This window comes from Pelodiscus sinensis, chromosome 16, assembly GCF_049634645.1.
Source record: "Pelodiscus sinensis isolate JC-2024 chromosome 16, ASM4963464v1, whole genome shotgun sequence".
In the NCBI taxonomy this organism is placed as follows: domain Eukaryota; kingdom Metazoa; phylum Chordata; order Testudines; family Trionychidae; genus Pelodiscus; species Pelodiscus sinensis.
In genome coordinates, this window is record NC_134726.1 from 13,790,554 (window position 1) to 13,817,067 (window position 26,514).

The 26,514-nt window shown below is 43.1% G+C and overlaps 1 protein-coding gene across 11 annotated transcripts in view; it reads left to right on the forward strand.

Annotated features, from left to right (window-relative positions):
- CLEC16A (C-type lectin domain containing 16A) overlaps positions 1 to 26,514 on the forward strand; it is a 339,195-nt gene that overhangs the window by 44,070 nt on the left and 268,611 nt on the right. For all 11 annotated transcript variants that reach the window (XR_012896118.1, XM_075899304.1, XM_075899302.1 and 8 more), the window contains one exon: positions 19,603 to 19,831. Coding sequence is in view for 10 of the 11 variants with exons in the window: in XM_075899304.1 (XP_075755419.1) it covers positions 19,603 to 19,831 (229 nt within the window). In the remaining variant the exon portion in view is untranslated. The remainder of the gene's footprint in view (positions 1 to 19,602; positions 19,832 to 26,514) is intronic.

Sequence of the window (26,514 nt, forward strand, 5' to 3'; positions counted from 1 at the left end):
TGTGTATTATTTGTATGCTGTAAATGGGTTTCATACAGAAGCAGTTTACTACAGGGAAATCTGTGGCCAGAGGGTGAAGAATGTCTGCAGAAATTATGTATATATTTTTTCTAATTCACAGCTACTATGTAGAGGCGCTTGTATCTGATGTTTGAGTGATTTGGCACGTGTTTGTATTAATGTTGACAGGTTTGTTGATTATGTACAAGCTTGAGTTCACTTTTACTGTTACTTGTGCAGGTTTTTTTTTTCTTTGTAGTGCTATTTTGGCTGCCGCTTCCTATCATCCAAAATAAAAATGAACTGGTTGCATATAAATTGGAAGTCATTCATATCAGTCACATTAGCTAAGTAGAGTGGGTGCTAAGTCTTTCTGTGTTTACTGATAAAAAATCTGCTTGTAGGAGAGAGAACTGAGCTTTTGGGGTTAAGGCAGTGGCCTCCAACCTTTTTATACCCCATCCCTTCCCCAAGACCTCACCCATTCCTTGAGGCACTGCACTCTCCATAATGCGCTATCCCTAGCTCTTACTCACTCTCACTGGGTTGAGACAGGAAGTGTGGGCTCTGGGGTGGGAATGAGAGATTTGGCTGTGGGAAGGGGTGAGAGGTTGTAAGCTCTGGAAGAGAATTCGGTTGCAGGAAGAGGTGGAAAAGGAGATGCTGGCTCAGGGAGAGGGGGCTCCAGGTTGGAGAGTCTTGGGGTGCTGGAGCAAGCTGCAGGCTTGTGGATGTGGGGGTGGAGGAGTTTGGGTTGGGGCATATGAGGAGCTCAGAACAGGGGGGTCTGGGTGTATGATGGGCTGTGGGCACAGGTTTGCAGCGTGTGGATGGTGCAGTGGTGGTGTGGCACAAGACTGGGAATGTGCATGGTACAGGAATTTGGGGGTGTGAGGGGCTCAGGTTTGGTGGTCTGTGGTGGGTGCAGGAGTGTTATGATGCTGTGGCCAGATGGGGGCTTGGCCTCAATTCAGGGCTTGCTGGCCAGGTTTCATTCTTAAATAAAATATGTCCAACACAAAATGTTTCAGCATTGTCCTTGTTTATGGAAGGGGCTGGGAATCTGTTCTACGTTGGGCCACTGGCCCACAGAAAAATCAGTCAGGGACCACACAAGTAAGATTCCAAAAAAACAACCCCCTCTAAAACCCTCCAAGCCTCACTGATGTGAGACATTTCACTCCCCTGGCACTCCAACCTCATGAGGAGAGTAGGTAGGAAGGAGGTTCAAGGCCTTGGGCCAGATTAACTCTTCTGGGGTTCCAAGGTTAGTGGATTTTATGGGCCCCTCTACAGTCTGAGTTAGGGCCAAAAATGAGGGATATAGTGTGCAGGACATGGCTGCCAGTGAGTGGAATAGAGATGGGAGGGTGCAGTATCTGGGTGAAAAGTAGGGAACAGGAGCAAGCTTGGGGTAGTTGTGTGGTCAGGAGAGAGGGGGCAGGGCCAGAGTGATGGCGGGGGTCTGGCTAGGGAGCAGAGCAGGGTACTGGTGGGAGTCTGACCAGGGAGCAACAACAGGGTCCTGGTTGCTAGGGTGGGGCTAGGGTACTGGTGGGAGGTCTGGCCATGGGGAAAGGGGGCAAGGGCATCTTGGCCAGTACCTGGGGGTCTCCAGGGACAAGGGTCTCTGGGGCAGGATCTGCAGGCAGCGCTGGAAGAGCAATCCAGCCTCTCAGGATCCTGCACCACCAACTTAACTATGCCCTTTCCCCCCCACCTTCCCGGGACAGGGGAAAGGAAGGGAAAACAAGTAAGCGTGTGCACTGTTGTGGGCAGGAGAAGAGCACATGCTTTCTTGTTCTCCCTTCCTTCCCCGTGCTGCCTTCCTTCCTGGCATGTGGGAAGGGGGAGGGGGAGTTCCAATGCTCCGTGCCGGTTCAGGCTCCAGACCCTCCAGACCTGGTGTGGAGCCTGGGATTTCCTCCCCCCATCCCCGACGCTGCAGGAAGCCAGAGCTAGCTCTATTTTTGTGGGGAGCTGTAGCGCCAGCATAAGCTCCTCATTGAGAGTAGATGGGCAAAAATGGGGCTGGGAACACTGTCTCGTGATCGACTGGCAGTGCCCCCGCAATCGGTGACCATGGGGTTAACAGGTATCAGTGGACAATAGGAAAACTTGCAGTTAGGGAAACTAAACTTGTGGAGTGTTCAACTACAGACAAAGTGTTTTTACAAGGAAATAAGGGTTTCGTTAAGCTCATTGGGGAAACCTCTGTGGAGGAGTCTCCAATAGAAATACTGTTTGCAGGAGGGAGGATTGCTCACTGGGGAGGTTGGACAAGAGAATGTATGCTTATTGGGAACCCAGCACGGACAGCACTGTGTATGTATAATTATGCTCATATATGGTCTTGACAGGCTAAAGCCAGTCAGAGGTATTGAGACGTTCCTGATGTATTGGGGAGAGGGTTGGGCAGGAGAGTGCAGTGTTGTCTTCTCAGTCACCCTTAGGGTTTTACAAGGGGTTGGGGCTTGGGCTTACCCAGCTCCTTGCTGTTCCTGTTGGCTTCAGGTTTTGGGGAAAGAGATCTCTTCCCCACTGTTTCTTTGCTTCCCCAGATGGGTATTTAAGTTATAAGAATGCCTGATAATGATCTTGTAAGTGTTTGTGGGATTGGAGTAAATCCAGTTGCATCTTTGGGCTTGGCTGTAAACAATCGATCATGTGATGTGTCCTAGATGGAAGCTAGGAGCATGTAGGTAAGAATAGTGGTCAGTAAGTTTCCGGTACAGGGTGGTGTTAACATGGCCATCATTTAAGTGTACTGTAGTGTTAAGGGAGTGGATCTCTTGTGTGGACTGGTCTAGGCTAAGTTTGATGGTGAGGTGGAAGCTGTTGAAATCCCTGTGGAATTCTTCAAAGGTCTCTTTACTGTAGATCCATATGATGAAGATGTCATCAATATGGCAGTACACTGACAATCCAGGAAGTTTTTGGAGAATGTTGGGGATAACTTCTTGGTACAAGTGCTGAAGGATCCGACCAGGGCCCCTGTGCACCTTAACCTGCTGCTCACAAACAGGGAGGAACTAATAGGGGAAGTGGAGGTGGGTGACAACCTGAGAAACAGTGATCTTGAGATGGTAGATTTCAGGATCCTGACCAAAGGAAGAAAAGAGAGTAGTAAAATACACAGCTTGGACTTCAGAAAAGCAGATTTTGACTCCCTCAGAGACCTGATGTGCAGAATCCCCTAGGATGCTAACATGAAGGGGAAAGGAGTCCAGGAGAGCTGGCAGTATTTTAAAGAAGCCTTATTGAAGGCACAGAAAGAAACCATTCCAATGTGTAGCAAGAGAAGCAAATATGATAGACTGGATTGGCTCACCGGGGAAATACTTGGTGAACTTAAGCACAAAAAGGGAGCTTACAAGAAGTGAAAACTTGGACAGTTGACTAGGGAGGGGTATAAATCTATAGCTCGAGAATGCATGGGAGTTATCAGGAAGGCGAAAGCGCAATTGGAATTGTGATTCACAAGGGATGTGAAGGATAACAAGAAAGGTTTCTACAGGCATGTTAGCAAGAAGAAGGTGATCAGAGAGGGTGTGGGGCCCTTACTGGAGGAGGGCGGTAACCTAGTGACATGATGTGGGGAAAGCTGAAGTTCTTAATGCTTTCTTTGCCCCTGTCTTCACGGACAAGGTCAGCTCCCAGACTAATGTGCTAAGTGACACAATATGGGACGAAGGTGGACAGCCCTTGGTGGGGAAAGAACAGGTTAGGAACTATTTAAAAAAGCAAAACGTACATAAATCCATGGGTCCAAACTTAATACATCCGAGGGTACTGAGGAAGTTGGCAAATGTCATTGAGAAGCCTTTGGCCATTATCTTTGAAAAGTTGTGGAGATCAGGAGATATCCCGGATGACTGGAAAAAAGCAAATGTAGTGCCCACCTTTAAGAAAGGGAAGAGACACAATCCAGGGAACTATAGGCCCATCAGTCTTACCTCAGTCCCTGGAAAAGTCATGGAGGGGATCCTCAAGGAATCCATTTTGAAGCACTTGGAAGAATGGGAGGTGATCAGGAATAGTCACCATGGATTCATGAAAGGCAAGTTGTGCCTGACCAATCTGATTAGCTTCTATGATGAGGTAACTGGCTCTGTGGATATAGGAAAGTCAGTGGATGTGATATACCTTGACTTTAGCAAGGGTTTTGATATGGTCTCCCACAATATTCTTCCCAGCAAGTTAAGGGAATGTGGATTGGATAAATGGGCTGTAAGATGGATAGAAAGCTGGTTGGACAGTCAGGCCCAGTGGGTAGAGATCAATGGCTCAATGTCTGGATGGCTGTTGGTTTCTAGCGGAGTGCCCCAAGGTTCAGTTCTGGGACCGGTTTTGTTCAACATCTTTATTAATGACCTGGATGAGGGGATGGATTGCTCCCTCAGCAAGTTTGAGGACGACTCTAAGCTAGGGGAGAGGTAGATATGCTGGAGGGCAGGGTTAGAGTCCAGAGTGACCTAGACAGATTAGAGGATTGGGCCAAAAGAAATCTGATGAGGTTCAACAAGGACAAGTGTAAAGTCCTGCACTTGGGATGGAAGAATCTCAAGGACTGTTACAGGCTGGGAACCGACTGGCTAAGTAGCAGTTCTGCAGAAAAGGACCTGGGGATTACAGTGGATGAGAAGCTGGATATGAGTCGACAGTGTTCCCTAGTAGCCAAGAAGGTGAATGGCATATTAGGTTGCATTAAGATGAGCATTGCCAGTAGTTCCAGAGATGTGATTATTCCTATTTATTCGGCTCTGGTGAGGCTGCATTTGGAGTATTGTGTCCAGTTCTGTGCCCCCCACTATAGAAAGGATGTGGATGTATTGGATAGGACCCAGTGGAGGGTGGCCAAAATGATTAGGGGGCTGGAGCATATGACCTACGAGGAGCGACTGAGGGAGTTGGGTCTATGTAGTGTGCAGAAGAGAAGAGTGAGGGGGGATTTGATAACAGCTTTCAACTTCCTTAAGGGAGATTCCAAACAGGCTGGAGAGAGGCTGTTCACAGTAGTGATGGATGGCAGAGTAAGGAACAATGGTCTCAAGTTGTGGTGGGAGACGTCCAGGTTGGATATTAGGAAAAACTAGTTCACTAGGAGGGTGGTGATGCACTGGAATGCGCTACCTAGGAAAGCAGTGGAGTCTCCATCCCTAGAGGTTTTTAAGTCTCAGCTTGACAAAGCCGTGGCTGGGTTGATTTAATTGGGATTGGTCCTGCCTTGAGCAGGGGGCTAGATTTGATGGCCTTCTGAGGTCTCTTCCAGCTCTATGGTTCTATGTTTCTATGATCAAAGCAGTGTATGTAGAGAAAGAGTGCTCGGGGGCAAGAGCTGAGGAAGCGTTCAAGGTCAGCCATAAAAATGTTGGCATATTGTGAGGCCATGCCCATAGTAGTGCTGCTGACTTGAACATGTGAATTTTCCCCAAATTGGAAGTAATTGTGGGTGAGGACAAAGTCACATTGCTTAGCCACCAGGTGCACTGTGGCATCATCGCGGATAGTGTTCCTGATAGCTAGTAGTCCATCTTCGTGTGCAATATTGGTGTAAGGAGCTTCTACATCCATGGTGGCTAGGAAGGTGTTTTCAGGTAGATTACTGATGCTCTGTAGTTTCCCCAGGACGTCAGTGATGTCATGAAGATAACTAGGAGTACAGATAGCTTAGCATCTGAGGGGAGAATCAACATAACTGGATAATTCTGCTGTATGTTGTTGATGCCTGAGATGAGAGGACATTGGGATTTCCAGGTTTATTGGTCTTGGGTAGCAGATAGAATACTCCTGGTCGGGGATTTGACGGGGGTTAGAAAATGCTACATTTTCTGCTCTATTCGGGGCATGGACAGATGATCCCTATCGGATGCCTTTCTGCTCCTATGTTTGGGACTTACTTGTTTTTCCTTACCTCTTCTACTTTTCCTGCCCAGGGTCCATATGAATACCAAGCAGGACAGGGCAAAGGTCATCCTCATTGCATTGGCTTGGCCATACCAAAACTGGTTTAGTGCTTTGGACCTCTTAGTAGCAACTCTGTTTCAACTGCCTCCTTGGCTGGACCTGCTGCCCAGATCCTTGCCTCCTAATGGCGTGTTGGCAGTGCTGCTGTATGGTTAAATCTGCAGAAGCACCAGCGCTTGGCCAAGCTCCAGTGGGTCTTGTCAGGAAGCAGAAAACCCTCTACAGAGCAAACTATGTGGCCAAATGGAAGCTGGACTGTGGATAAAGGTGTTTGTCTGAAGCAAGCTTTGCTGCAGCTAATTCCAGACTTCCTTACTGCATCTCAAGCTCCCAGGCTTGTCTCTTTCGTCTATGAAGGTTCAATAGAGGCCATCTCTGCCTTCCATCCACTTTGAGAGCAAATTGTTTTTTGCTGAGGATATGATGCCCAGATTCCTCCAGGGTCTTGAGAGCCTCTACCTGCACATCAAAAATACTGTTCCTCTGTGGGAGTTGAATCTGGAACTGTTGAAGCTTACAGGACCTCCCTTCGACCTTCTGGCTTCCAGTTGTCTCCTTTTCCTGGAAGGCTGCACTCCTGGTCGTAGTGATGTTGACCTGCCAGATCTGAGATGTGGACACATTTCAGAACAAGGACAAGCTGCAGCTGAGGTCACACTTGGCATTCCTTCCCAGTGTGGTTTCCCAGGACATTTACTTAATGATCTTCTTTCTGAGGAGGTGCATAGGCTGCATTCTTTGGAAGTCAGGCTCTAACCTTCTACATCTGAGTCATTCCTTAAGTTGATGCAATTTGTACATTGTGGTGGCTGACAGGAATGATCAAACAAAGGGGCCACCCCGGCAATTGTCACTACCCACTCTACCAGGGTGCCAGCCTCTTTAGCAGCTTTTCTGGCTCAATTGCCCCTCTGTGGGGTGCCTATCTGGTTGTCTATCCATACATTAGCATCCTGCAGGGCACTAACCCTGCAGACCTGGGACAATGTTTATCAGATCAGTACTGCAAAGCTACCAAATGGTAAACTTCAGAGCCCACCTCCATAGATAATGTTTGAGTCTCCGTCGATTTGACATGAACAAGCACTCAAAGAAAAAACTTACCTTGTGTAAATGTGCTGCTCATGTCTATTTCATTACCTGCTCTCTTAGCGTTCTCTTGGAGTTGTTCTGTGAGAGAGAACTGAAGGCGTAGGGCTGATGGTGCATGATACACCACTGAACATGACACTCCAGAGGGCACCACAGCCAACGCTACAGATCTGGCAAGGCAAAAATCTCTAAGAACTGTTCTAGGGATATAACAGTGTAGACAATTAAACAATTAATTAATCAAACAAAAGCTTATCAGTTAATGTTATCAACTATACATGATTTCCCCCTCCCCCTTTCCCTTACCCCCGCTAGTACATTTTAAGAGGGCTGGCCAGCAGCATGGCTCATACCCTGCTTACTCTGGGTCCCAGGAGCTACCCCCGCTGTGGCTCTGCAGGAAAAGTATTTTAGGAGCTGGGCACGCAGGCAGCCCGGCTCAGTCCTGAAAGCTACCCCTGCTGTGGGTCTGCTGTTACTGCATGAGTCCTGAGCCTCTGGCTGGGAGGAACTCATTGAGCAGTTGTGGAGCTGTGCTGCCACACAGCTTAGAGGTAATACTGTAGGTAACTATTTTATTGTGAGACTCAGCAACAGCACCTCAGTTAAAAGTTTTATCTTTTAGTATTGGAAATGTCTTCAAAGACTTAATGTTTCCTAGTTACTAAGGTGTGGCAAAATGATGGTTAGTTGAAGTGATGGTGAAATAATTGCATTACAAGTACTGTCTGGACCCAATGTACTATTTTAAATATATATATTGGGTATTCCAAAACTGAGGAGCCCTAGAATTGTTTTTACAAGAAGTCCTGGATCAACTAATGGCACTTCATGTGGACAGAAAAAACAGATCTAGGAGAATCTGAAAATTGTTCTCAGTATCCTACTACAAATATGAGCCAGCAAGGGTGCCTAGCTGAAGATAAAGCAATTCAGTGTTGAATGTGAGTCTATAAGAGGTTTGCATCTATTTATTACAGAAGCAGTCAGATTTGTGCCTCATCATTATTTTCAAACCATAGATGTGGTAGGTACTCTATCCCAGTACCGCCCTTTAGATCTATATTCTCTTGCCTAGTGAAGGCCAGTGAGGAAAATACTGGATCCATTGCTGTTGTAGATTAATATTTTCATTAGGGAGGGTAGGGCCACAGTTTCATTTTTAAGATGTGCTGTTGCATCTTCTGCTCAGAAATTAACACTTGATACAGACAGTCTTGCTAATTGACCAATAATGCTGCTTCCTTTTTTGGTTAAGATCACAGAGAAGGTTATAAGATAACTGTTTCTCCAATCTCCCTGATCCTTGTTACTCTGATTATAAAGCTGGGTATGGAATTCAAGAAATACAATCTCCCAATGATGGATGAAGATCAGGTAGAGGGTGCATGCAGATACAGTCTGAGACATGTGCAGTTTTTGATTCCCTCTGATGAGGTAGTGATGACTTGCTGGTGGACTGCACCGGTGAGTCCATTTCAAAACAAAAAGAGCTTGGGGGAAGATAGCTTGGGAATGAACAATTACTCTAACACAAAAGCTAACTGACATATCTTACAAATTATGTCAAAATGCATTTTACAGCTTCACTATGGTGCTAATTTCTGGGCATTAGGCTTTGTAAAGGAAGTAGTAGCATGTTTTGGTGACTACAAAAAGGTCATTGTTTAGGGTTGTCAAGTTTCCTATTATCTGAAAACTAGATCCCTTTGCTCTGGCTCTTCCCTTGTGACTGACTCTTTTGTTCGCTGGGCTTCCTCTGCTTTGGGGCTGGCTCAGGAGCCAGACACAGAGCCTGCCTGCCTGCAGGTAGTAGGCAGCCCCAGCTGAACAGAGGCTGGTGTGGGTTGATGACACAGCATCTCCTCTGCCCACAGTAAGGGTGTGTCTAGACTACAGGGTTGTTGTTTTTTTTTAAAAGTGGCCTTTTTTTGAAAAAAACTTCCCTTGTGTCTAGACTGCTGCTGCGTTCTATCAAAAGTAAATCGAAAGAACGCAGTAGTTTTTTCAACTGTGGAAAACCTTGTTTTACGAGGAAGAACGCCTTTTTTCAAAAGTGCTCTTTTGAAAAAAGGTGCTTTGTAATGCAAAGTGTGCATTTTCAAAAGAGCCTCTAGACTGCCTGGGTGCTCTCTTTCGAAAAAGCCTCTTTCGAAAGAGGCTTGCAGTCTAGACATAGCCCAAGTGAACATTTTCATGTCTGGTCAGTACATCTGATGAGATGCTGCCAGGTCCCTTTTTCAACTGGATTTGAAAACTGGATGTCTTGCAGACTCACCATCAATGCACAACAACACACTCCTATTGATTTACTGCTCAAATCAGATCAACAGTAAACAGTGTTTTCGCTTTAAGTATGCGTACAGATACAGTTCAGTGAAACTTATGCCAGGAAGTGTTGGCTGCACCTGTGCGTGTGTGAATAATGTGGGTGTGTTGTGTGAACAAATACCATGTATCAATATGTAGTAAGTCCTGGAAAAAAGATGAGGGGAAGAAATTACATGTAGATATAACTATTTTCTGTACACTTCCTGTTATTGGACAGTGTTAAAATAAACTTCTTGCTATGTTCTTCTTGTGACTGGAATTAAATATGTGAAGTCAGGGAGACTATAGTATAACAGTTTGACAATAATCACATTAAGGTTTACCTTCCTTCCTGTCAGTGAGATCTGTTTCCTGTATAATTCGGATGTGGCTCAACTCTACCTGTTTTAGGTTTCTTGGTTTTTGTTTTAACCTACTTTCTCCTTCTCGTAATATGAAGATAAGTTACTGGTATTGACTTGCTTTACCAGCACGCATCACACAAGTTCAACCCCAAATTACAAGTTTGTGAATAGTTACTTGAGAAGGTGAATTAGCATTAACCTAAAATTGGTATTAATCTTGTTTAAATTAAATGATTCTTTCAACTTTCATCTTGTAAGATGTTTCTATAAAGAACAAGAACTTCATTGTTCCTCCCTTTTTTCATGCCTCTTGTAACAAAAGCTCATTTATCTAAATAGAGCTCTAATTCTAGATATTTCTAAAACTTCCTGTGTTGCAGTTATATCGCTGGGTAAAAATAGATTTGAGTGGTTAAGCGGAGTTAATTTTGTGTTTAAAATGTAGAAGCTTTATAACGTGTGTGGTCATTGTGAAGGATTCTTATACCAAACTATTTTTTATCAGAAGACTTACCTGGTGTTGTCCAGGTCCTTCAGGGCAGAGGCCTGGTGGTGGTGGTGGGGGTGGGGAACAGGACAGCAGTCAATGAAAAGAGATGTGGAGGAGAGGCAGGGTGAAAGGAGAGTTAGGGGCCCTGGGCAGGGGTTTAGGAGGAGGGGGAGGTCAGTGAGGGAATGGGGTACTCAGGGGAAGGGATGAGGTGGCCACCAGCTTCTCCCTTAGGACAGTGTGGGTTGCATACCCCGCCTGCTGTCTTCTCCTTGGGGGTGGCAGGGGCCATACATACTGCCCGCTGGAGACTGAGCTGGGGACTGTGGTGCAGGAAGCAGTACAGGCCGACCCTGCTGGTGCTCTGTGGGCTATAGGGGGCAGGCCACATAGGCCAGCACTCCCTGGGCCCAATTTGAGGGGACAGAGAAGGGGGGACCACATAGGCTGGTCCCAGCCCTACCCGATCCTAGCCCGGGAGGAAGGGAGGCAGAGAAGAGGTGGGGCCATGCAGGCTGGAAGGTGGGTGCACTGGGCAGTCTGGCAATACTGGTTCAGGATGGGACTTCACTGCCTGGTCCGAGCATTGCTCCTCAGGGAGTGAATGGCCCATCGAGTTAGGGTGGGCAGGGCAAGATGGAGGAGGGGTTTGGGTTGGGGGTCACTTATCTGAGCCAGTGGCCGAACAGATGGCAAGGCCCAGCCCCACCTGGCCACTGTCTTCCTTGTGTGGCCATCCTCCTGTGATCACTCTGCAGTATAGCTGTCCCTCCAATCAGTCTATGTTTATGGAAATCAGTCAGATTCCAGGCACATAAAGTTTTCCTGGCACAAACAGACCCTGACCTTACTTTAAGTTAGGATAAGAGGAAGGTGTATACTAAATGTGGTGGCCTTCCCTAACTCTTACCATTTAGGAGAAGTTCTTGAGCAGGTAGACTCTGACAGATGCAGAAATCCATGACTGTTGTGTGAGGATGCAGTTGAGTCATGAAGATGTGTATTGAGGAACACAGAGCCACTTTGCAAATGTCCTGAAACAGAACCGTTGCCAGAAAAGCTGAGGATGAGGCATTCACCCAAGTAGAATGTGCAGTGATAGGTGGGGCAAGCACCTAGACCAAATCACAGCACAGCTTGCTGCATGTAATGATCCAGGCCAACAGATGCTGCAACATAATTGGGAGGCCCTTTATCTATCGCTATCCACAGTAGAGGCAAAGAGCTGCGTTGACTATGGGAACAGTTCAGTACATGCAGTCTCTAAAATATACATTTGGATTATAGTACTGTAACTAGCAAAGGCTGACCTGGGCAAGGTTTGAATCAGATTTCTCTAACAAATTACAAATCCTTACTTGACTCTTTTGCAACTAAAAGTTGTGCTGGAGATCTTGGTAGGCATCTTTTTCATGATTTTTCTTCACTTTTCATTGCTGTTCTGCAACAAATAGTGTAGAAGTGTTTAAAAAGTAAAGGGACAGTTTAAAAACTTTTTCTTTGAGCCAGAAGGCTTGAGTATATACATTTTTTACCTTTCAGAGGGGTAGCCTAGTTAGTCTAACAGAAAAAGCTTAAAAAAAAACAATAGACTGGTAGCATCTTAATGACTAACAAAACATGTATGGTAGATGGCATCATGAGCGTTCCTGGGCAGAGCCCACTTCTTCAGATGATAGGAGTGTTAGAAGTCCGGGCTAGCATCAAGGTGCAAACAGCTTCCTAGATGAAATTATCTTTGTGTCCTACAAACAGGGAACAGTGTATTGTTGATCACATCTGTGGGACTGCACAGTTAAGAAATATTCTCTCCAAATATTCTGCATAGTATGTACTTTGATATTTTCAAAATAAGGACATATCTTCAGCTAAATTTGGGAGTTAAAGACCTGTTTTTAAATGAAGTATGCATCAGAAACTTGCTGCCCAAAACAAGAGTTGTTAAGGTATGCTGGAGGAAGATACTAAAGGCTTACCTTTTGAGGAACTTAACTCAAAGGGCAGGAATAATTGGTAAGTTTTCCAAGTGGAAAGAGGCAACTAGTGGGGTTACCCAAGGGTCTGTCTTGGCACCCATCCTATTCCACCTGGGTATGTCTAGACCAAATTCGGCCAACGGAGGCTCTTTTGCCCACCCCTGTGTTAAACCATGACTTTCTGTACTTTATAGTATTTTTAATGTTTGAGTGGCATATAAGTTTAGAAAACTAGATGTGTGAAGATTTTTGGGAATATAGAGAATGACAAAATGAAATCAATTGAAGATTGTCTACCTGGTGCTGTAGTCCCCATGAGAGGGATTTAGATTTTAGTATACACTAGTATAGGGATGACGAGCCATTTTTGGGTCAGAAGTCACTGAGCCACAGAAAAATCAGTCAGGGGCTGCACACAAGTGAGAAACAAAACAAAACAAAAATGCACCCCTCATCAGTGTGGGCTCCCCAATGCTGGGGGAGAGCCCAGATCCTCAGGGGTTCCTGGCTCATCTAGATCATGGCTTATCTAGACCAGTGTTTCTCAACCAGTGGTAAGAGTATCCTTAGAGGTACTTGGGAAAAGTCTAGGGACTATGTCAACACAACTGAAATTTGGAGAAAACTGAATTTTTGTTTTAAGTTTTACAGAATTTTATTATTATTATTATTATTATTTACTTTTTATATCAAAAAATGTCATCACCCGCCTGGCTACAATTAAATTGTTTAAACAAATGTGTTGCAATGGTAGAAAAAAATGTTGTGTGTCTGAAAACCATAAGTACTGAGGGTACTTATAATTTTTTTTTAAAAAGGGGTACTTTATTAAAATGGTTGAGAAACACTGATCTAGACCATGTTGTATGTATTAATATCTACCTAATGCCTGTTGATATCTGAAACTAAACTGTTTATGTGAATTAGAGAACTTGCATTGTGTACCGGTAGGTTCCATATGAGCCAGTTAGTATGTGTCCTGCTAATGTGTACTAGAATTTATATCCCTGGGATGCAGACTAGTTCACCATTGCAGACAAGTCCTATGAAGCTATTATAGGTTTTAGAGGGGAAGGGTGAGGATAGGAGGGAATGATAGTATGTGAGGCAGAAGCACCAAGGAGTAAGAGAGAGTGCTAATAGTGAAAGACTGGGCCAAGAAAATAACATTGTTCTTAATGGTCTAGCTCAGCTGTGGCCAACCCGTGGCTCTTCTCTCCCTCCCTCCCTCCCTCCCTCCCCTAGGTGCGGCTCGCAAAGCCACCCCTGAAAACAGCCCTCTCCTCCCAACTCTCTCTGCTCACCAGGGTAGGGGAGCCATCCGGTGCGGCTATTAAAGATGGTGGGAACCTGAGGTGGCCAAAAAGCCTCTAAATGTGCTTTCTTAAAGGGGCAGTCTTTTTTTTTCTTTTTGCTTGACGACTTTGCCCTGGCTCTTCGTGGTGGATCCACAGATATCTTGGTTCTTTGCCTGGAATGGGTTGGCCACCCGTGGTCTAGCTATATTTATTCTTACTTGTATAGACTTATCTTTTTATATCAAGGGTAGAAAATAACTTCCCATTGTATGCGTGTTACACCATGTCTGATATTGTGATAACTTTTTGGTTAGAACTAACATTTTAATGAATCCAAATGTATTAAATTCTGTAAAATCAGGGCCTTCATTTCAAGTGCAGATTGTTTTTCTTGGAGCAATATTATATGTGGAATATGAGCAGACAGGAGGTATATCTTAAATGTCATCTTTTAACATAAATGGCAGAGAAGCAGTTTTCCATGTTTGCAGCAAGCTCAAGCTTAATGATATACATACAGTTTTTTGACCAAATATGGGTGCATATTATCTTTCTAAATATTTTTAATTTCTGATATGGCAAATTCCTTATATATCAGTGTTTCTTAAACTTTTTAAGAGTGAGGAAAACCAAACAATATTTTTTTTTTAGGAACACCAAGGATCTTTTTGTTGAGAGAAGGAAAAAAAAAAAAAAAGCTTGCCAATTGAACACCAGACAACACTTTTGCACTTTTACTGACAATGACAATTTTTGCTCACTGCCCAATGGTAATTTGTGTCTTTTTAATTATCTTTTGAAAAGTGGGACATCTTTTTTAATCTGAAACATAACCTGTCAGTCATATCCATTAAATAAAAAAAAGTTGTCAAAGAAGGAACATTGTATCTGGATTTAATAACAAAATATATATCGTATCAAAGAAGTGTAACAACAAAACAACAGAAAGAGCAAAGATAGCACAAAGCAATTACACTGGTCTACAATTTTTTAGAAGTCGTCTGCTTCAGAGATAAAATGTGCTATTTATTAGGTATTTTGATGTGCTGAATTCAAATATGACAATTAAAACAACTGATTGGCTACTGTTACCAAGATATTTAAGTTTTTACATTTTACGTCTATGCATAGAAAGTAGAGTTTTAATCATAAATTGTAAACCTAGGTCTTTTCATGTGTTTATGGTTGCTTTACATGATAATATTTCACCTGTCCTGTTTATGTAACACTTTAAAAATCAGCAAAAGGGTTATATAAATACAATTTATTATGAAACAAAAGGCAAAAAACTATTATGTACATAGCTTAGTCCTATTCAGTGTCTACTCGGCACTTCTTGGCTTGTCTCTTGTATTCATTAAATGGAGCATCTCTTGTCACTGTCCAGCAATAGTCTGCAAGCATTGATGGGCTCCATTTGCCCTGATAGCGTTTCTCCATTATTGCAATGACCTGGTGAAATCACTCGCCGTGCCCATCGCTCACTGCTCCGCAGTTCGGTGGAAAAAAATCTAGATGAGAGTGCAAAAAATGTATCTTTAGTGACATGTTGCAACCAAGGCTTTTGTATGCCTTGAGGAGGTTTTCCACCAACAACCTGTAGTTGTCTGCCTTATTGTTTCCGAGAAAATGTATTGCCACTAACTGGAAGGCTTTCCATGCCGTCTTTTCCTTGCCACGCAGTGCATGGTCAAATGCATCATCTCGAAGAAGTTCACGAATCTGAGGACCAACAAAGACACCTTCCTTTATCTTAGCTTCACTTAACCTTGGAAATTTTCCACGGAAGTACTTGAAAGCTGCTTGTGTTTTGTCCATGGCCTTGACAAAGTTCTTCATCAGATCCAGCTTGATGTGTAAGGGTGGTAACAAAATCTTCCTTGATTCAACAAGTGGTGGATGCTGAACACTTTTCCTCCCAGGCTCCAATGACTGTTGGAGTGGCCAATCTATCTTGATGTAGTGGGAATCTCTTGCACGACTATCCCATTCGCAGAGAAACCAGCAGTACTTTGTGTATCCAGTCTGCAGACCAAGCAAGAGAGCAACAACCTTCAAATCGCCACAAAGCTGCCACTGATGTTGGTCATAGTTTATGCACCTCAAAAGTTGTTTCATGTTGTCATAGGTTTCCTTCATATGGACTGCATGACCAACTGGAATTGATGGTAAAACATTGCCATTATGCAGCAAAACATCCATGACTTCTAGGAATAACATGATGCAATTCATATAATGTATGACGCAATATTAGCTTCCGATTGCATCATTCATTGTTTTGCCTAAAAAGCAAGTACTGTCCAAACCCAGTTATAGATTTATTCATAGATCCAGTCAAAGATGTGTATTAGTCATTTCTGGTTTAAATTGAGATCCCTTCCTTTTATAACTCACTTATCCTCCGCCATTCGCAAGTCAAGGGTCATATATACTGACCCAATAGCATATCTTGAAAACTAGAGCCAATCAACAATTTTAAGCATCATTTTCGTTCTCAGTGACCCAGAATTAGTAAAGTTTGACTACATTTATTTCAGAAGTATTTTGGCTGTAGAGCAGTGTTATCTTATAACATGATATATTTAGCATAGTACACCAAAACATTATGCTAATAATTTTTGTTTAGTTTAATAAACATCATAATATTTGTTAATAATAAACATCATTACTTAATGGGATGGATGAGTTTGCATGTGATGGCATATTTCAACAATGTTTGGACTGAGATTTGTTAAAGAAAGTCTTAATGTAGGTGTAACAGTCAACCTATTTCAATATTTGGTCTTGATTGCAGTGATTGCTGAAAATCCACTTTCACAAAGGTACGTTGAAGGAAAAGGAAGTAGGACCCTCAATGCCTTTTCACTTAACAGGTTGTATTCACTGTGGACTTTCATCCAAAACTTTTCAAGTGATGAATTGTTTTTCCAGTTTTCAACGTGACATCTGAGGATAGATCTGCCAACATCTCTTTTTCATTCACAGATATGGTGTTTTTTTGGCTAGTGAAATTGAATGGATTCAAAACCCACAAAAATTCTTCCCTTGGATCTTGGTTTGCAGGGAAATACTTCTCAGATTGGAGTGACAACATTTTCAAGTGATTAAAAATAATCTGTTTAAGCTGAAAAAATTGTAATCTTCATTCTTCTCTTTTATCTCGTTCATAAACTCCATTAAGGCACTAAACATATCAAAACAGTTGTTTTCAACTTAATGTTTTTCTTTTGCCCTTCAATTTTATTATAGGTGTTAAAAATAATTTTATGTGGTCCCTGAAGAGACAAGTTTAACTCATTCAGAAGCTGGAATATGTCTGCAAGATAGCACAGTTTCATATTTCAATCTGTGTCTTCAAGGTCACAGTTTTTGCTTGATAGAAACATGATTATTTTTTCTTTAAGTTCACATAGTCTCTTTAATATTCGGCCTTTCGATAGACAGTGAATGGCAGCATGCAGTAATAAAGTTCTATGTGTGGATCCCATTTCGTCACATAAGACTGCAAACAGTTATGAATTAAGAGCGCTGGATTTTATGAAATGGACTGTTTTCACAGCTGTTGTTAGCACTTGATTTAATTCGGCACTTATACTTTTACTTGCTAACATTTCTCAATGTATAATGGAATGTGTGCCTTGCATATTTGGCGCTACTTGTTTCATTTTTGCAGCTAACCCTGCATGCCTACCAGCAGGGGCGGATATAGGGGAGGGCGAATGGGGCGGCTGCCCCAGACCCCGCGCTTCAAAAAGCCCCGCGCATGCGCCGTGGCGCCACCGCGCATGCGCATGGCGTCACTGCCCCTGCGCCGTGGCAAAGGGGGGCCCTGCGAAATTACGCTGCCCTGGGCCCCACAAAACGGTCATCTGCCCCTGCCTACCAGTCATATTAGGCGCACCATCAGTACAAATTCAAACACAGTCTGACATTTTTAAATCAGCACTTAAGAAATAATCTGACAGTGCTGACAATATTTCCCTACCAGTTGTGTGTTTTTTCAGTTCCAGACAGTTCATGAATTCTTCTTTAATTTCTCCTTCATCCCAGTCCACATCCCACGGATAGATAAGCAGCATAACTTTGTCAACAATATCAGTCGACTCATCCGCTTACAGAGCATACATCTTTGACATTTTTTTTTAAAGTTGTTGATGAATGTCTTCACTCATCATAATTATGCGATTTGAAACGGTATAATTAGAAAGAGGAATTGTTTTTAGTTTTTTGGCAACTTCATCTCTCAAAATTGCACGGCTTGCATCCAGAATGCAAGGCATAATTAAACCTTTCCCCTATGGTGAATTTTTTCTTTCACTTTGCAGCGTGAATTGATATAAAAAATGATGCTTTAAGGGCAGCTTCATTTCCAGTTCCTGTAATTCGAATCAGTTTCTTCTGAGCTTACAACTCACTCTCTTTTCTTTAAAAAAAAAAAAAAAAAAATTGATTGGCATAGTCTGATATTGGTGGTGTTTTGTTTCCAAATGCCTTTTAAGTTTTGAAGGAACCGTAGAGTAATTACCCAAAATTTCCAAGTAAATAATGCATTGCGGGTAATCATCTTTATATGTGAATCCAAATGCTAGGTATGCAGGATCATATTTTCGACATACCATTTCCTTCCTTTTGGTTCTGGGGAAGATGTGCTACATTGAGAAGTGGAAATGTTTACTTGTTCTTCACTAGTTGATGGTACTGGTTCCTCAGCAGTACTATTTTTACTCACTTCTGCGTTTTTGATAGGGAAATGTAATTTACTCTGTTTACTCATATTGGTGGAAATTATAAATTCAATACTTTTATCAAGCACGGGTTAATGTCAAGCAGCTGACTGACGGCAGCCATAGCAGCATTAGGGACACTGAGGGCCTTATCCTGCCCCCCAATTCACAGTTGGCCCCTTACTGCTTAATATTTTGTCCTTCAATATTTCTAGCCCCTGGCTCTGTTACTTTGACACAGAATACTGAAGGGAAGGGCCTTGTCTGTTGAAGAGGGTGCAAGATGCTGGCTCCCCTCAGCTGTCCTCGGTAACAAGTGAGAGCTAAAGACAGCGGTGCAAAGACCAAGTTGAGGTGGCAGCTTTAGGGCAGTTCTCTCCCCTGGCAGGCAGGATCCCCAGACCAGCAGCGGAGAAAGCCAATCACAGCTGGCCTTGCTGCTGACCCTGCAATGCTCTTTCCCTCTGGCAAGGGGTGCAAGTGAGGTGCAGAGCTTTCCCAGGCAGTTGCAAGCCAGGCACAGAAGCACGTGTGGAACGTGGGTAGTCCATCTTTCATTTCCAGGCGCATCACCACTTGCTTACCTCTTTGCACCACTCGCTGCATCTCAGCAGCTCTCGCGGGCATTTTTTTTTTTCTTCAGACGGTTGCGGCACACCTGTGAGTTCTCCGCAGAACACCAGTGTTCCGCGGAACACAGTTTAAGAAACAAGGTTATAAATTCTTTGAGAGATACACAACATACTTATATTTTAACTCTAAACATTCTTGCAAATGAAACTAATGTGTTTAATTGAAGTTGATATGACTTTCTTTAAAAGCTTTATTTAAAAATGTTTTATATTAATGTTTTTTTCAGTCCCATTTTTTGTTCGGTTTGGGGTTTTTTTGCTATCTTACTCCGTTTTGCTTGTGCAGTAGGATTTTTTTGAGTCCTCTTTGAGCTCTCTTTTTCATGCACTAATACATAACTCTAATTCTGCAGCACACAGCATCAGTGGAACTTGATTACTAGTTTTAGCATTGGATATTGTTGTGTAGCAAAAAACAAGATTTACTTTTTAAGAAATATTTTTCTTGGTGGTACATGCTTTAAAAATTGTCATGTTTAATAGATCTCAGTGTCCTCTTCATCTCAAAATGGTCAAGTTCCCTTAGGATTAGGATACTTTTATTTTGTAGGTGGCCTGGAGCTACAGATAATTAGGTATTGCTAAATTGAAATCCTCTTTCTGATCTTTTTACATGACATGTGTAAGTAAAATTCTTAATAGATTTGTAAATAACTATTTGCCGTGTTCATTTTGAAGTTTGTTCTACAATTTAACACAAAATGGGTAGCAGTAATCTATATCTAAAAAAGATATTTAAATTTTATAGGCAAAATCAAGCATAAGATGTTTCATAAAACCTACAGAGACACTAGAGAGATCTCTTGAAATTAACAAGCAGAAGGGAAAGAAGAGGTTGCAAAAGAGACCAAACTATAAAAATGTTGGCGAAGAGGAGGAAGAGGAGAGAGGACCAGAGGATACTCAAGAAGACCCAGAAAAGGGGAAATGTACAGAGGGTAGTTCAAAAGGCATCAAGGCAAGTGCAGAAAATGAAGGTGAGTCTACAATGACTGAAAGCCATGCAAACTTTATATATGCTAATAGTTAAATAATATCACTTGTTTATGGTTAAGTGTCTGTTTTTGTTAATTTATAATACTGGTTGCTTAACTGAATAAACAGAATCATTAGTTTTTCCACTTCCCCTGATTCCACTTTCACTAATATTTTTAACCTCTCCTTTATGTAGAATTAAATTCTTTAGAAAAACCGTGTTTAACTTGGTGAAAAATGTGTGAAGTGTCTGCCATTTCTCCTGTGCCATCCAGCCTTTAATCACAAGAACAGCTTTTAACTAGCTGTATATAATTAAACATTGTTATTAGTAGACTTAATAACAAGTCTGCTTCATTTGTTAGCGGAGAAGCGAAAGGAGTTAAAAAGTCATCTCCTCCCCCCCAAAAAGCCAAACATCCTGTGTTGACTGGTAATGAGTAAACCATTTTCTGTCAGTCATTGCCACATCTCACCTGTGCCTATTGTTCAAAATTCAAGAAAAACATCCCTCTGTTTTTTTATTTAATTACCTGATTTATGTGCATTCTGAGTGCTTCATGGGACTATCATGCTTGAATCATTAAAGTGTTGGGTGCTGCACCAGAAAACATGCTCTTCATTTGCTTTCACTATTTTAAGTTCATAATTAAGAGGAAACGCATATAAAAAGTAGAGTTTTTATGCATAAAATAAGACAATGATGACAGTTTCTAAGGAAGCATATACCAAGGTAAAAATTTTTTCCCTATGCTACAATTTCTTTGGCAACCCTTTTCATATAATGCTTGCATTTTGATGTGTATAACTAATCTTTCTGAAAAGAATTTCTTCTTTGAGCGACGTCCCTGGGGGTGCTCCACATTAGGTGCTGAGTGACTCAGCACCTCTCGATGGATTTTTCTCTAGCTGTACATTGGGGGTTGGACATGCACCTTGCACAGTGTGATTGGGCCTTCCCTGGTGCCATCGTGCATTCACGGCCCTCCCTCCCTTCAGTTCCTTTCTATCGTCCCTGGCTTCAGATGGAACTCTTCAATGCTTTCCTTCTCAAAATGTTACTGTTATAGCTAGCTTAGTTTTAGGTTCTTAGTGTTCGCTTAGTGTTACTAATAGTTTAAAAAAAAAAAAAAAACTTGGATCGCAGACAGCTTGTGGCGTGGGATCACCCGGTTTCAAATGCTGCGCACTCTGCAATGAGGCAATACCAGCCTCAGATAGACACGAAAACTATGTCAAGTGCCTTGGGCACTTGCACTCTCAAAAAGACTGCCCACATAACACTAAGCTTAAAGCGTGGACACTCAAGGATAGAGAACTCAGGCTCAAAATGCTTATGGCTGACAAGGATGAACACCCTTCTTCTGACCCTGGCTCGGGACAGAGTAATGCGGCAAAAAGGGATAAATCCCCGAAAGCCACAAAGGGATGGGCAAACTCCCTGCCTCAGCATTCGCCTAAGAGGCACTCTACTGGCAAACAATCGGATTCCTCCGATAAACGCCTCAGCACTTTTGACCACCCAGATACCTCGGGTGAACAGCTCATCAAGCATAAAAGAGCTTTAAAAACTACCCCCTCAGAGGCAACAGGCCACACCGTGCCTGCCCTGAACAATGTGGCACCAAGCAGGGCGCCGCTTGCTTCAGCACCAGCTCCAGCAACTCCTCAGGAGTGCAGCACGGCACTGCAGCCGCTCACAGGGCAGCCACTCGGCACCGTCCCTCCCCCCTCGTTGTCAGGGGCAACCCCTCATGCTGCGAGCTCTGTCCTTATGGAATCCCAGATAGTGTACTCAGTGACAGCACAGTTCTCCACACCACACAGTCCCATCATGAATTACAGGGAGTACAAAGACTTAGCAATTTCTTCTACACTCCAGTCTCCTATTTGGAGTGACACTATATATCCTTACTCTCTTTTTTCTGATTATACAGAATCACCTTCCTCCCTCTCAGTGGAAGAGAGAGATGACTTAACTGTGTTTTCACCACAGCTATCTCCACACAAAAAGGGGTCAGGAATGCCAGTTAATCCCGCACAATCAGATTTCATCACAACACAAATGGCTCCTTGGGCTCCATACCCCTGCATGCCTCCACCCAGATTTACCCCCCCAAAGTGGCAAATGTGGAACCAATGGCCCCAACAACAGAAAGAGGCCATTTAAAACCAAGCATATGGTGAAACCTCTCTCTTCCCTGACCCAATCACCTCAAGTGCCTACTGATAGAAATGATAGTGAGGATCAATATTCCCCACATTCGTCTTCTGGAACTTTACTTCAGGCTAACTCACTTTCTGCCACAGAGGAGGCAATCCTACCACCATCCTCTAACAATGTGGAGGATGTTTCTTCCTTCCAAGACCTTTTTAAAAGAGTTGCAATGGATTTAAATATCACCATGGAAGAGGTACAGGACTCTTATCATGAACTCACAAACATCCTCCAAACGACGCCATCCACAAATATAGCTTTACCTCTCAATCCAGCCATACTTTAACTGGCTAAAACCTTATGGCAGACACCTGCCTCCATCCCACCTACATGAAAAAAAGGGAGATCAGAAATATTATGTTCCCCCCAAAGGCTCTGAATTTCTTTTTACACACCCTCCGCCTAATTCCCTTATAGTGGATGCTGCACAGCAGAGAAATAAACAACCGAACCGATTCACTCTATTTGAGAAGGACAATAAAAGATTGGTGATAGAAATGTAGCCCTGTTAGTCTGGGGTAGCTGAAGCAAAATGCAGGGCAATGTAGGACTTTAAAGACTAACAAGATGGTTTATTAGATGATGAGCTTTCGTGGGCCAGACCCACTTCCTCAGATCAAATAGTGGAAGAAAATAGTCACAGCCATATATACCAAAGGATACAATTAAAAAAATGAGCACATATGAAAAGGACAAATCACATTTCAAAACAGGAGGGGAATGCGGGAGGGGGGGGGGGAGAAGGAAGGAAGATAAGTGTCTGAATTGATATTAGAGGTGGGGAGAGTGGGATGTCTATGAGCTAATGGTATTAGAGGTGATAATTGGGGAAGCTATCTTGATAATGGGTAAGATAGTTTGAGTATTTGTTCATTCCTTCTCGGAGAGTGTCGAATTTTAACATGAATGACAGTTCAGAGGATTCCCTTTCAAGTGCATTCTTACCAACAACCACAGGACATACCACACTAATACCAACCCTGGTACCTTCCCTTGCAACAAACCCCGTTGCCAGCTTTGTCCACATATTCATTCTGCTGATACCATTATTGGACCTAACCAAGTGAGTTATAAGATCAAGAACACATATTCCTGCACATCCAGAAATATAATTTATGCTATCATGTGCCGAAAGTGTCCGTCTGCTATGTACATTGGACAAACATCTCAGACACTTTGCCAAAGGATTAATGCCCACAAAACAGATATCAGACAAGATCACAAAGAAAAAACAGTTTCTTGTCATTTTAACCAGAAAGGACACTCTCTCAATGACTTGACCACCTGCATTCTGCTACAAAGACCTTTTACATCTGCACTTGAAAGGGAATCCTCTGAACTGTTCATTCATGTTAAAATTCGACACTCTCCGAGAAGGAATGAACAAATACTCAAACTATCTTACCCATTACCAAGATAGCTTCCCCAGTTATCACCTCTAATACCATTAGCTCACAGACATCCCACTCTCCCCACCTCTAATATCATCAATTCACAGACACTTACCTTCCTTCCTTCCTCCCCCCCCCCCCCCACATTCCCCTCCTGTTCTGAAATGTGATTTGTCCTTTTCATGTGTGTTCATTTTTTTAAATTGTATCCTTTGGTATATATGGCTGTGACTATTTTCTTCCACTATTTGATCTGAGGAAGTGGGTCTGGCCCACGAAAGCTCATCATCTAATAAACCATCTTGTTAGTCTTTAAAGTGCTACATTGTCCTGCATTTTGCTTCAATAAAAGATTGGACTCATTCAGCAAAAAGGTTTATGCCTCAGCTGCACTTCAAATGAGTAGCAAACTACACCGGCGTTACTCAGTAAATACAATCTTAATAACTATGCGAAGTTTAACACATTTATTGAACATATCCCTGACCATAAAAAGGTACAATTTAAAACTATCATCTCTGAAGAGCAAACAATATTGCATATAGCATTACAAGCTGCCCTCGACACAGCAGATACAGCCACAGCGATAACTATGGGACAGGCTTCATGGTTCCATTCTTCTGCCTTTCCCCACCAACTCCAACCATCAGTGGAAGATCTCCCGTTTGAAGGTGAGAAGCTTTTCTCGATGAAGACCAATGAACTACTTCAGTCAATGAAGGATTCCAGAACTATACTACGCTCACTGGGTATCCAAACACCTGCAACAAGATATCAACCATACCAGAGTTCAAGGTACCCACAGCCCACTTATCGTTACCAGAGGTAAGATCACCCACTGTATCATCAATTTAAAACTATTGCATCTGACAAAGTGGGTCTTTGCCCACGAAAGCTTATGCTCCAACACTTCAGTTAGTCTATAAGGTACCACAGACTCCTCGCCGCTGTATCAACAGTGCGGGCGAAATAGACAACAAAGATGACGTCCTCAGAATAACAACCACAACCGTTCATCCCAACCCAATAAGCAAATTTGAAACAGCAGTTGAGAGACCGAAAACCACATCACCTACCCCAGAGCTTTATAATGTATCAAAACTATTCCACTTTCGTTTGCTACCATTTACCATGGAAAACTATTACCTCTGGCAATACAAACTTTCTCCTTAGGTTATACTGTTCCTTTCCTCTCCCTCCCACCACCCTGTCCCTTTTCAGAGATACCTCTCATGAGATCATATTACAACAAGAGGTGGACCACCTGCTCCAACTAGATGCCATAGAACCAGTTCCCCCTGAGTTCCACAGAACCGGTTTTTACTCACACTATTTCCTAGTAGAAAAGAAGATATGTGGGTGGAGACCAATTCTTGATCTTAGATCGCTAAACAAATACATAAGAAAACAGATTCAAAATGGTCACTCTGGCCACCATTATCCCAGCTCTGGAGATTGGCGACTGGTTTTTGTCTCTCAAATTACAGGATGCGTACTTCCATATATTGATACGACCGACTCTCAGACCTTTCCTTCATTTTACTGTAGGTCTCTAATATTGCCAATACACGGTCTTACCCTTTGGGCTCTTCATGGCACCCAGGGTATTTTCCAAGGTATTAGCAGTTGTCACAGCTCATGTCAGAAAATGTGGAGTCCCTATCTTTACTTACTTATACAATTGCCTTATCAAAGCAAGGACCGAACACAAGTGCCACTAGCATACTCTCATGGTTGCCTTCATTCTTTAGGGCTTCTGGTAAACCATGGCAAATCAATGCTTACGCCTACCCAAACTATCCCATTCATTGGGGCCCATCTCAATTCCATCACAGCTATGGCCTCTCTGTCTACCGACAGATTCATCCGCATCAGTTAACTGGCACAATCTCTCCAAGAGATGCCCTCAGTAACAGCTCACAACTGCCTACAACTTTTAGGTCACATAGCATCGTGCAACCCCGTGTCTCCAAGGCTGGCTCCGACTTGAATACAAACTGCACATCCATCAGATGACCAAAACGCTAACACTACCACATACAGTAAAAGCATCCCTACAATGGTGGAAGAAATCATCCAGCCGCTGCATAGGCATACCCTTTCAAAGCCCAGAACCCACAGTAGTCATTACTATAGACGCCTCACTCACTGGATGGAGAGCTCATATGAAAGGCCGAACAACACAAGGCCTGTGGTCCTCCTCAGACCGCATTCTTTGCATCAATATCCTTGAACTCAGGGCAGTTTGCCTAGCATGCCAAAAATTACTCCCCCATTCCACAGGGATTCATATCACAGTATATATGGACAACATGGCATGCATGTATAAATAAACAGGCAAGGTGGCACTCGATCACAGACTCCTGCAAGGAAGCCATTGTGCTTTGGAACTGGTATCTAGCTTGAAATATCCACATAACCACATGCCAGCTCCCTGGGGTCATCAACTCAACAGCAGCTGCCCTCATCAGAGCCTTACCATGGGACCACTAGTGGGAACTCTATTATACAGTCCTGAATAACATATTCAGCTAGTGGAGCTTCCCATACATTGACCTATTTGCTACCAGAGCCAACAAAAAATGCCCAATGTATTGCTCCAAGGCGGGCATGGGGAAACAGTCCCTCAGGGATGCTGTCATTCTAATGTGGAGCATATCCTTGCTTTATGTGTTAACTCCATTTCCCATCCTCAACAGAGTCCTCATAAAGACACTGAAACACAAAGCAAAACTTATCCTCTTGCACCTTGTTGGCCTCGCCAACTGTGGTTTCCCCTCCTACATAGTATGGCATGACACCACCCAATCACGCTCCCATGCAATCCAAACATTTTATACCAACCGGAAATCATGTCTCCTCACTCTCAATTCCTGACACTCCACCTCAAGGCAGGGTACCTCGATGGTTCACGGGCATAGAAGTATAGTGATCCCAACAGGTGTGTGATGTCCTATTACAAAGCAGGGTTCCTGCAACAAGAAAAACATACATTAATAAATGGACCTGCTTCACACACTGGGTGACCTCCCGTAATATACCACCAGAAGACGCTCCACTCCCTGCAGTTTTAGAA